A 12,968-nucleotide genomic window follows, 5' to 3' on the forward strand; every position below is an offset into this window, starting at 1 on the left:
TGAATTATCTGTTCTTTGGAGCAAATTTGGGATGTTTTCATGATTTTGTTTCAGGGAATGGATATCCTCCTCACATTTCCAGCACGTACCTACAACAGCTATGGAGGCATGGTCAAATAAATAGTTGCCGGTCCGCCAGACAAATTTCTAGTATGTACGTAAAAAATATATTGTGCGAAACAGGTATTATTTTGTACATACAAGCAATTGCAATCTCTTGAAGTTGGCTGAGCATTTTTGAGCAAATTTAAGTTTATATTATGTTCTCTTAGCATTTAACATTACAGTTTTTCATGTTTTCAAAACTAGCATTTGCTGGAGTGCTGGGAAGCTCATCTTGTTATGGCCCTGTAGTATGTGGTTCAGGATCACTGTTCCAGTGCTGACACGGGGTGGTACACAATTGGCAGTAGTGTTGCCCAAGATTGGGGAGGGTTCCTTTGAATTTCCATCTCATCACTCCAGTAGCCTCTGTTACTTGATCAGGCATTTCAGGTTACTCTTCTCCTAAAGGTGCTCTTGAAGGGCCTTCCACTGACCCATGCCTGGGCAAGCTCAGCTGTATGCCATTGGGGAGAAAATGGAAGTAAAGCATAAAGCCTAAAGTAACTTTAAAAACAATGGCTCTTAAAACTGACAAAGCCAAACAAGGAACCATAAAGTTAGCAGAACCTACGCATTGTATATTTTCTGGCACACAAGATGGCCAGCCTTCAGCTTCAGACTATAGCAGTCCATGAGTGAACATCCAGAGGGAATCTAACAAGGGATCTAATTTTAATATCACAATACTTTCTTGCTTTTATAAGAATATCTGTTTGTATCTAGACTGCTCTGATGTATTGTAGCTTTCCAGGTGACTATGATGATGTCTTTTGGCTTGAGAATATGAGTGAGACACAGAAAAATATGACACAGGTTTTAATTGTTGGATGCACAAATGTTCATATTTCATTATTTTTCATATTCATGTTGCCTATATATAGCAAACAAGGAGAGGCAAACAAACCATGAGAAGGAAGGGAAGCAATAGTTATAAGATGTTCTATTGGCATGTGGGATCAGAAAGACTAGCTGTAGAGCTAGTTTGCTAGCAGTGTACTGTACCTGTAAGTGAAGTATTGGAGGCTAGCAAGTTATTTAAGAAAAGATGTAAGTTAGCAAGCCAGCTTGGATGTATCAATCCAGATGGCTACACCAATGTCCTCTTGGCTCAAATTAATGAATGAACCATAAAACAATATGTAAATACGAAATACCTCTCTGCAAGTAGTGGTATTAAAATGTCAGTTACCTGGACCCTGCAAGCAAACAGTTCCAATCAAAGTGAGATTATTTGTGCTGCATACTATATGTATGGTACTATAGTTTGCCATTCACTGAGACATCATTTTGCAGGCAGCAAGTCTGCCATTCAAATATTTTTCCCTCCACCCAGTAGAAGAATCATTTTTATATAAAGCTCATATCTATGAGTAGCAATATGTGGTCAGGTTTATTTGGCTACCAAAAAAACTATATGACGCAGTTCATCTTTTGTGTAGAGCTCAGTATTTCTCCTGTACTGAATGACAAACTGTGTAGGTCTCTGAAGTGAAAGCTCGCTCTGAAAGAAATGTGATTTTCCCAGAACACCACATTCCCTGAGGGAAAGCAAGGGCATTGTAGGACTTCACCAGAGAGGGCTGGCTCAGGGGAAAGAGAATGTCGTGTCGGGTGCTACGGTTATTATCAGCTGATAACATCTGGACATTCCAGATTGATAGCTTCTTGCAAGTGCCTCTAGGAGCTTCACTGAAACCCTGCCGTGTATTCTGGAAAATTTTGTTTTACAGCTGACTTTAAAAATCACTCAATTGCCATTGAAAATCACTCTTTTACCATTGGTCCAAACCAGCAATGCTAAATTCATGCCGCTACCCATGCAGTAAGAGGGGAGGGATAAAGTTGAGGAATGACATTGGATTAGAGTCACAGTTTAGATTGGATTAGAAATCGCAGGTTAGATTAGATGAGTTAAGGCCTTGTGAAAATAAGTTTTGTTTCCATGTGGTTCATGGAGTCAGTTGCATAAGAGGCAACAGTGGAGAACATTATTCCATAAGAAATGGATTTATCTCATAATTCCCAGCATCATAATTCCTAGCATTCTAAAGACACAGGTTTCCTGACAGGGATGACAAAATGTTCCCAAAAAATTTATTTTCATCAGATATTATAAACTTGTCAAAGTATTAAACATGCATTTCAAATGCAATGAGTGTGAGTTTAAAAATTCAGTTCATTATTTTTTCATTTAAAATAGTATGAAGCACAAGAAAATCCCTGTAAGGCAAATTAAATTACCTTGAGATTTGTATATTGTGCTGAACCATTAAATTACTCATAATTCCCACTAAATTACAGCCATCAATGCACAATTAAACCCGACATCCAGTAAATAGGAAACGATTTTAGTTGGTTATTTGCAAATCAAATCTAATGACACAAACTCCACAAGCAATTAAACCCAACAGTCTTATTTAATTGTCTAGTTCAAATAAGTTAAATAATTAAGATTACGGAGCTGATATGTTCTCTTTCAATTCCTGTATGCAGGGCTAAAAATAGCCCTTCAAAGTTTTATTATTATCTGTTTGTCACAATAGTATTGTGACCCATCCCATGGTATCAATTCAGTTTTCTCCCGTGTTATTTTCTGGACTAAACCAGTCGAGTACAAATGGTCCTGGAAATAATTGGCATTTACAATAAGACAAACACATGTGGGAGAGCAACTGTCTCTAAGATAATATCAATAGTCATAACACACTACTTACAATTAAGCTCAGAGTCTAGTGATGCCATCAGGATTAAATGGGGTTTACACCGCACAGGGTGAGTTCTGAACAAACCTGCTCTACTGTTTGTATCAATGCACAATAACAGTGCAAAATTGATATTTTGTTTGACTTTGACTGTGTGGATGCTGATAAATAGCTACCACTGACTAAATAAAATTATTTTTACAATTTTTTTGGACTGTGCCTAATTGCTTTGTTTTCTTGATACAGAGGTTTGCCTACTAATACATCATGTAGTCTGCTACACATTTACCTGGAGCAGTAGAGATGAACACAAGCTCCAAAACAAGATTGATATGATATACTGGCCTTTACCCTGCAGCCCTGGACAAGTTAGATTCAAATCTCTTGGAAATGCAACTTTTCTGGCAAATTGCCTTTCTGTTCTTTGCAGTATTTTGATATCATCCAATTGTTTCAATAAATACACATATGTATTTGTGGGTTGAAGTATTTGCTGATGATCTGTAGAGCATTCCCTATACACACATATACACTCACCAAGCACTTTATTAGGAACATCTTTACTTTATTAATGCGGTGATCAAATAAGCCAATTATGTGGCAGCAGTGCAATCATGTGGATACGGGTCAGGAGCTTCAGTTAATGTTCAAATCAACCATCAGAATGGGGAAAAAATGTGATCTAAGTGACTTTGACCGTGGAATGATTGTTGGTGGCAGACAGGGTGGTTTCAGTATCTCAGAAACTGCTGATCTCCTGGGATTTTCACACACACTAGTCTCTAGAGTTTGCAAATAATGGTGCAAAATATATATATATATATATATATATATATATATATATATATATATATATATATATATATATATATCCAGTGAGCTGTATCCCAAATGGAAATTTTACCTGAATTTTATAAAAGACTATTGAGTTAAAAGAAATATGCATTTCCATTTTAACTGCCTGCTAACAGCTAAAATAGAATCAAATATGATTACATTAATTGACTGGTTTGTACTGATACAATGTCCTACCCTGTAACTGATTGGTGTATGCTTTTTTTCTTCAAAAAGCATTGGAGAAAGAACAGTGTAAGTTTGGTCGTGATAGTTTCTAGTTACAAATATGTGCCAAAAATGTATTCAAAACTGCTTGGCAATTTATCTATTTATTTTTTGCAGAGAAGCCCTAAGGAGAAGAGTAACTATGGCAATGACACCCTGCAGAGCCCATGGCTGCAGTATCTTTGGACAAAAACAACATCAAAGCCAGAACAAAATGACACTTTGCCTTAAGGCCGATAGCTATTATGGTGAAAAGCATTTATCCGCCATTAATGTCTGGCAGGTCTCCTTTCAGCCTAAAACTACCCTTATTCATATACAGACCTCTTTCTGTACCCAAATTTGTGTTCAGATATCGCCTTCCATTTCTCCCTGTGTGTGTGTGTGCACGTGCACACACGTGCACCTGCATACACCTGCAAGAGCAAAAGAATATAGAAGAGGGATTGAATAAAGAGAGCAGACACATGACTTGTGTATTAATACACATTGCATCGCTGCTTTCCAGCAGACACATTTGACCTTCCAGGCTTGACAAGAGGGTGGTTCTGATTCCTTTCTTTGTGTTCTTATGGGTACAGGTTGGTTACAGTGATGACAAGCCCACACAGAGGATCAATGCCATTGCCCCAGCCTCTCTCCCGAGGGACAGAATGACATAAAAGGAGGTTTGAGTGTGTTGGTGTAACAGCTGACCCCTGTGATGGGGGGCCCCTACTGAGGCTGATGGAACAGGACAACTGGGTCAGTTCCTGATGGACTGGGGATATTGGCCTGCTTGGCTTCCTCATTCATGTTTGACAGGTCACAGGCAAGACCATGTTACACTGGAGGCCTACACAGGAAATCTGATCCCAATGTTGGATAAACCTAAAATGTAATTTCATTTTTTTACAGCTGTAGTTTTTAAGTTTTCTCAATTGAGCATTTTTAGCTTTATTCAAATGAATGCATAAATGTCTGTGAAATTAAATGACTTGGGTTGATTCTGGTCTCAAGACATCAGTGCGTCTGATGAAACCACACTCAAAATTGGATGCAACTGTGCTAATGACTGTTAACAATTCAGCCCATTTAATGCATAAAGACCATTCAATGCTCTATCCGCAGTGGGGCCCCTGCTGTCATTGTTTTTCAGTACCAGGGTCGAATATTGAGGTTGAAATTCCACGATTTTAAGTATCAATAGCTGGCGTATTTCCAAAACTTCATTTTGGCAGAGCTTTGGCAGAGCTTCACACGAGATAAATGATTCTGCAATCATTCGACTGTTCTGCTATTTGCCTGAAATCCCTATACCATTGAATGTAGCTTAAGAGTCGTCTCCAAAAACCCTCTACAAAAACGATAAAGCAGCGAAGAAACAACCAACACCTTCGGAGCAGTGTGTACAGATAATTGTATGTGATGTGTGCGGAATCACTATAATGCCATACCAGTTAATAAGACGATAGCGCTGTAAATAAACTAATTTCAGTACATTGGACAGCGCCCTCGGATAAAAACAATGGCTTGGGATTTTCATCAGTAATAGGCCGATTGCACATAATATTTTTTTACATAAAGTGAAAGTTCCAATTCAGCAGGTTACTCGGCAGGTTAATGTGCTAATTACTTTATTCGATAGAAAAACTGAAGGAATTAATGGTTAGATAGTAGCTGTGTTTTAAGAGTGAAAATCCTTTCATAATTGTATAAGTAGTCTTCTAGCTCTGGATGAAGCCATCCAGTGACTATGGGAACTGGTTCACAAGTCATATATTTATTTATTTGCGATAGCATTATCATACACATCAATATAGGAATTAACTTCGCAAATTTCACTGTCATACGTTTGTCTGATTCGTTTTCCTTAAATACGGTTACATTTTTAAGAGTGTACATTTCGCATTGAGGTATATTGGCCACTACAACACATTTCGAAAATAAGCGCATCATATATTTTAATATTTCAAACAACATCCTTCTCAGCAGCTACGGCTTCAAAAACGGCCAATGGTTATTTAAAATCACGGTCCACGTGAGAGTAGTGTGCTTATCGATTGCGCCTCAGTGTTGACAAACGAAGCACTTGCGCTTTGCGGTCCCAGTCTACAGGAGCCAGGATGCGAAGAGATGCTTCTTTAATTTAACGTCAGATCAAGTTTGATCAATATCCCCCTGCTGGCCCAATTGGAAGAGCCGTATTCTCAATCAGATCTTCTACTCTCTCTACCACCATCTTTGGGACAAATCCCTGCTTTTTTCCAGCGGCAGAAAATTTGCTCTGCAACCCCGCTCGCACTTCAATGAACCTAATTGGTGCGCTGTGAGAAACCATAAATCTGGAGGATTTCCTTAGCATCCACGGCTGTGTTCATGGTTTCGCCTTATCAGTTTCGTTTTAGGAGTTGAATTTAAAGGTTGGAGAAAATGGCACATAACGTGGTTCTTTTCTTATTGTGGCTTTTTGGTAAAACCCTCGCAGGCTTCCCTAACCAGATAAACATAGGTAAGTATTTTTCCTTTCACAAATCCTCCGTAATTCTGCCCTCTAATAATGCGTGTAGATTGTTTGATTATGCTTATTTTGGGTAGCCAACGCTAGATCTTACGGACAATATCCTAACACTAATTTTAACTCTAGTTAAGTTATCATACGACGAACTTGCTTTTGAGTGCAGAAAAGACTGCATCTCTCAGACGCAGTCTTTTTCTTCATTACCGTATTCCCTGAAATTAGTGTGGGCTTTTTTCTAGAAATACTATAGACGTCGGAAGTTGTAGCTATACCATAACGGGCACGTAATGATGTGTATTACTAATCACCGATGTAAAACAGGTCCTTTTAAAATCGTGTCCTGTTGAAATTTGTCTGCGACAAGACCACAGTACATGCGCAAAATTTTATGAGCGATTTGAGCGCTATGCATTTAAAGGCGAATCATACATCTATTTTATTGAACATGAGACGAAATGTTTAGCCCAGTGTTGGTGTAAAGTATCCCTGTATTCTTTTGATATTTCTACACTCAATTATAAACTGTGCAGTGCGCAGTGAAGTGTGGATCTTTCTGTTAAAATTCGTACGGGATGCTGGTCATTGCTTCGGTTTCCTTATGCTCACAACCGCGCACAATTTCAGAGGAATAACTGTACTTTAAGCGATCAAATGGGAAATTGGTCAACGGGTCGATTTGTCGTTCGATTTTAAAATGAATCGCTTTTTTCTTTCAGGGGGACTCTTCATGCGATCTACGGTACAGGAACACAGCGCCTTCAGATTCGCTGTTCAGCTGTATAACACCAATCAAAATGTGACCGAGAAACCTTTCCATCTGAATTATAATGTAGATAACCTCGAATCTTCCAACAGCTTTTCTGTCACCCATGCATGTGAGTACCCTCCTTTTCATGGACATAAAATATAATGGGTTAACCAGGCTTTCTTCCTTCACAGTAATATGCTCTGGCACTCGCCGTCCTCTGCGTATTGTGAAAGAACGCATAAGTACGGCGTATAAGCACCTTATTACAAATGGCACCATAACTCAAGACGTTATAGTCTCCGATGGCATTATATAAAACGCCTAACACACGGTTCTCTCCTTCAATGAAGAGATATAACGTGACCATCATTAGAAGTAATTAAATCCGTTTAATTCCCATTCTAGAGTTGAGCAAGTTCAGCTATGTGCCATTAGCCAAAAGCACGTAGTCAATGTAAGACATTCAGGCACGAAACTGGACATTCATTCCGAAACTGGTGCCCGATGCTAAAAGGTCAGAATTTTCTAAATGAAAATAAGTCAAATTAATTCATTATCAGTCAGTTTTATGTACATGCATTTAAATAATTATGAAGGTACACTTAATTAATAATAATGTCTAGCAATAAACCTTATTAAGAGTGTGTGCGTGTGCGTATGACAAGAGCAAGTCATGTAACGACCCTTTTTCAGTGCAAAATTGTTTTGGCATGTCAAGATGGTATATTTCTTGGGTTTCAAGTCTTATGAAGTTATACAATAAACTGGACGCAAGTCCTGTGTATGTCACTGCAATGTGGTAAATGAATGTTTATGTGCTAATTATTTGGTGATTTTAACTCTAATTGCATCAAAAAAAACAAAAAAAACACTCAGAAGCTGATGTGATCTTTCTCCATCTATTTTCTTTACCCTCAGAGGTTTTACATTTGATTGATTTTTGCCTATTTTTTGGATGTGAGCAGTACACTGCAGAGCTGTTCAGTGAGGTTATGTTGGAATAATCCAGGCTATCTGTGCGTCATCCATGTTCATCTGTACTGTCGTCAACCAGTCTCTGCGATTATATCGCACAACAATCCTGAGAAATGTACACATCTGCAATGAAGTATGAGTGCACTCACACTCCCACTCACAGTATCTATGAGCAATAAAATCCCAATGTCTAATTTTAGGAGAACAGCTCCATTTTAGGAGAACAGCCTGGTTTCACATTGATCTATGCTTTATTTATGTCCTATGCATTCATACCGCAGGAAATTGAGAAATGAGCAGCTTAATGCAAAAACAAATATGAAAATATATACACTTCTGATGTTTTCTCCGATCATAATTTATTTTAAATTCAAAACAAGTTCCCTTGGCAACAGCCTTAAGAACATGGCAGAGTGGAGTCAGAGATATTGCCTACTTGTCAGTGTGAAATGATAGTCTCACTGCTTATACAACAAAGCTGTTTGTGGATTCAGCAACAAACATTTTTACCCAGTGCGCCCAACAACGGCGACAGACGCTATATTTAAGGTTGAACATTTTCAGTCTTTAGTCTCTTGAAGGAAATTATGCTTTTCCTTTTGGAATCTTTGTCAGAACTTGGAATAGCGACGTTAGCTGTGCTGTCAGTCCCATGCATTCGCAGGGAATGATCAGTTGTGGAAACAGATCACCGTAAATGCCTGCTACGCAGTCTCAGCTGCATGCAGCATTCTGGGACTGGATTCTGGGATTAAGATCCGAAATGAAACATGATTTGTATCATACAGCAAGTAAAGTTGAAGAGTGTGATATTATATCAAAGGGTATGTTTTAACTGTAACTCCATGAATGGCAGCATTTGCTTTGTTTCATTGCTCTGTCAGCTGCCGGGTGGCATAGTGGTCAGATGGTTATGTGTCTGAATTCAAGGAGGTTGATGCTTTGAGAGAGGTACTCAACCACAACTGCTTAAAGTACACACATGCACAAGTAGATAACATTGGAAGTAAAGTGAAAGCTACAATGTGGTATGTACACTCAGTGAGAACTTCATTAGGTAGACCTGTACACCAGCAAATATTTTATCAGTCAATCATGTGGCAGCAACTAAATGCATCAAAGCATGCAGACATGGTCAAGAGGTTCAGCTGTTTTTCAAGCCAGATGTCAGAATTGAAAAGAAATGTTATCTAAGTGACTTTGACCGTGGAATGTTTGTTGGTGCCAGACAGGGTGGTTTCAGTATCTCAGAAACTGCTGATCTCCTGGGATTTTCCACACACAACAGTCTCTAGTGATCGCAGAGCATGGTCCAAAAAATTATAAACATCCACTGAGCAGCAGTTCTGCGGGTAAAAATACGTTGTTAGTGAGAGTGTTCAGAGGAGAAGGGCCAGACTGTTCAAAGCTGATAGGAGGGTAACAGTAACACAGAAAACCAGGCATTACAACAGTGGTATGCAGAAGAGCATCTCTGAATACACAACGAGTCAATCCTTTAAGTGGATAGGCTACAGCAGCAGAAGACCAATAAATATAATAAATATGTATATATGTATATATATATATACATACATATATATATATATACCTAATACATGCCTAATAAACTGCTTGGTGAGTGTATGTTGCTGTAGAAAATAGCATCTGCCAGAGAAAATTATGTAATGCATTGTATTAGAATGACATCACTGATCAATCTGTCAAGCTAAGATCATGCTATGATGGTTAACTTCAGACGTAACATTGCTTTTTGATTTATTTTGATTTAGGATCAATGCATTTTGTTAACTGGGCTATGTGAACAGTTGGATCTGGCCACTATGGTGCTTTGTCCTTAAGTAATTTATGCAAAACATTTTATTAGCCTTACACAATAACTAGCATTGATTTCCGTGAGCATAAATCTTCTGATGCTGCTACTGGTAATGACATCACAGAGCCAGAGAAAACTCCTGACAGGGGTAAAATTGAACGCCCTCTCCCCGCTTGACGGTCTTGGTTCTGCCTGGAAATGGAGACGGTAGAGGTGGTGATGTCCAGGCTGGTGGCACTCTGGCCCAGCTGACTGTGCTGGGTTGGTTTTGGGGACTGGTTCAGGCTGTGATGTGCAGTCGCCCCTGTTCTGCTCCGCTTTGTTCCGCTGCCGTAGTACAGTGCATCTACCCTACCTCTGCAGTGTCAGCTCATTAGCACACAGATCTCACATTGCCACGCTGCACTGTCATTGAAAAAAAACCTACCCCTTCACTTTCAATACGGGTTCTGCTGGAAAAGCGAGGGGGGGGGGGGTACATTGAAAGGGTGTTCACGAAGAAACTTCACCCCGCTGCTGGCTGCCTCCTAATGAGACTCTGGTGTCGATAAAAGTGCAAACAATAAATAAATGAGTAAATAAATAATAGATAACGCAGTGCAATTTCACGCATGTTGGAGAAGCAAGGAAGCATGGGAAACTAGGCTTGATTTTCGGAATCTAATTAATCCAGGGGCAGACTGTTTGCAGGATCCAAGTGGTCCCCCGGGAGCTGTTGCCCCATTTCTACTCTCTCATCGGCGTGCCTCTGCGACTCCTCCACGAGCGGCAGGCCTGCGTCGAAACCTGTGCAGCATGTTGACTGCGCTTTGATGATCGCGGGAAACTGAGCGTTTTCAAAAAAGATTCGGTCCCCATACCACAGAACAAATGTTTGCATGGAAGCTGTCAGCAGCCAGCCGGGCTTTGATGTGACTTTGCGCATATCGACTAAATATTCTCTCTGTGCTTCCATCTGCTGCTGTGACAATTCTCTAGTAACAGACTAGCACTGAACTGAATCTTTCTGTTAGGCACCAAACTGGAGCAATGTCACTGCAAAGTGGGTTTTTATTGATGGAATAGGACTCAAGTAATGCCTTTCAAAAGTGCTTCTTTTCTTTGTTATAAATTAGCACGACCAAAACCTGGTACAATGTGGAAAGTACAATTGCCACCATACATTAGGTCAGAATTTTTGAAGTACTTTCCTACTAGCGAAAGGTTGCGATAGATTTGTAATAAATGGGATGAAAATAAAATTGCACCAAAAAAATATGGACTGTGAACATCTGCAAACCAATTACCTGGAACTAAAAGAACCACGGCCCACAATCCAGCCTCGTGTTCATTTCCTTCACACCAGTGACTGTTGACTATAAATGAATGCAAAGCCACTTCTTGCAAAATGGGCTGCGTCCAAAATCAAAGTCAGTAGACTTGATGCCTCATTGCCTCGCCTGATTAGTCATCTGTCCTTCAAAGGTGACTTTGGAGGTGCCTTCGAAGCACGTGAAAGACGTCCGAGTGAAAGTAACGTGATTACGTGATGCTGACTTACAAGCAATTTAGCTGGCTGGCTCACGGAGGCTCATGGACGCTTAAAAACATTAAATACTTTATTTCAGTGTGTTAATAAGGTATAATTCAGGGTATTCTAGCTGCCAACTGTGGTATGCTAGTTTGGAAGTTGATTGTACACTTCAAGGGTTCTGATTATCTGTATGTTTACACTAGGACTCAGAACTGTACTGTCCTCTCAGGTCCTCTTAGCACTCATACTTGTGTTTGATTTGCACTTCATTGTACATCGCTCTGGATAAGAGTGTCTGCTAAATGCCATGTAATGTAATGTAATAATAAGTATAACTAAAAAAATATATCAAGCTCGCTGTTTACTCGGACAAGCTCTTTTACCATTGTTTGCGAACTCGGCCGCTGTTTTGAGCCGCCATTAATTTAACAGAAGTAAAAAGCATTAAGTTAATCTCAAAGGATTATGGGATATCGTGCCTGGTGAAGGATGCATCGATACTGCCTTCAAAATTGGTCAAATGAAGGCACATGAGAAGGCAACACTTCTAACACACTTTGAATTTGGACGGCACTTGATGCCTCCCTGCCTTAGAATACTGCCTAAGAAGGTAGCGTAGGCAGTATAGATGCAGCCCTGGTAAACATTGTCGAGAAATGCTGGGTTTGAAAACAGTGATTTCTTAATGATTAGTGGTTTTTGTGGCGTTCAGGCATTTTGATTTTACGAGGCATAGTGCTGTGTAGAAACTATACTTTCTCTATTGCGGAGTGTTCAGACAGAAGGCGAGTGTCTTAACAACATTAGGCAACGCCTGATTTTCTTTCGTTCGGATATGGATGCCAATGAGACTCAAACTGTGCAGGCAATGTCTGTAGCTGGATTAGCACATATCTGTGATGCCAGGAGCTCTTCGGTATGGCCTGGAATAAGTCATTTTCTATTCAGGTGATATAGATGAGAAAAATAGATGAGTTTTTAATTCAAAGCAGAATTATGTTTTTTTGCAGGCACTAGCAGCAATACAGAACACAAAGCAGAACAGGGTTGCATGCCTTCAGGCAGTTGGGCCCCGCATTTAAAATGTCAGAAATGGCAAAGGTCACATAGCACAATCAAGCTGATTTTCCTCTTGTTCTGTTTAGCTGAATACAATCAGTGGGCTCACGGAGCTTGCAACAATCCTCATCTTTTTACAACATTGTGTATGAAAACTCACTGAGCTTGGACGCCATTTATTTAGGGCGTGTAATGACTGCATACAACGAAGCATTTATGTGTTGAATGACAATACTAAATTTATCCAAGCCAGTATACCCATATTCATAATAACAGAATGTATTTTGGTAGCAGTATGGCGAAGGTTAAGAGCTTGTAACCAAAAGGACGTCAGTTCAGTTTTCAGGTGATACACTGCCAGTGTACACTTGAGAAAAACGTTTAGTATCCTAGTGCTTAAATTGATAGCGTGTACAAATGTAATCCATGTAAGTCACCATGGATAAGGATATCTGTCAAGCAGATAAATAATGCAATTTAATGGCATC

At 39.5% G+C, this 12,968-nt stretch overlaps 1 protein-coding gene across 3 annotated transcripts in view; it reads left to right on the top strand.

Moving 5' to 3' along the window:
- The first annotated feature begins 5,964 nt into the window (after positions 1-5,964).
- The window catches only part of gria3b (glutamate receptor, ionotropic, AMPA 3b), a 126,811-nt gene continuing 119,807 nt past the window's right edge, over positions 5,965-12,968 (top strand). For all 3 annotated transcript variants that reach the window (XM_061233553.1, XM_061233551.1, XM_061233552.1), the window contains exons 1-2: positions 5,965-6,360; positions 7,086-7,244. In XM_061233553.1, the coding sequence (XP_061089537.1) occupies positions 6,282-6,360; positions 7,086-7,244 (238 nt within the window). In that variant the 5' untranslated portion in view covers positions 5,965-6,281. The remainder of the gene's footprint in view (positions 6,361-7,085; positions 7,245-12,968) is intronic.

This window comes from Conger conger, chromosome 3 (genome assembly GCF_963514075.1).
Source record: "Conger conger chromosome 3, fConCon1.1, whole genome shotgun sequence".
Classification (NCBI taxonomy): domain Eukaryota; kingdom Metazoa; phylum Chordata; class Actinopteri; order Anguilliformes; family Congridae; genus Conger; species Conger conger.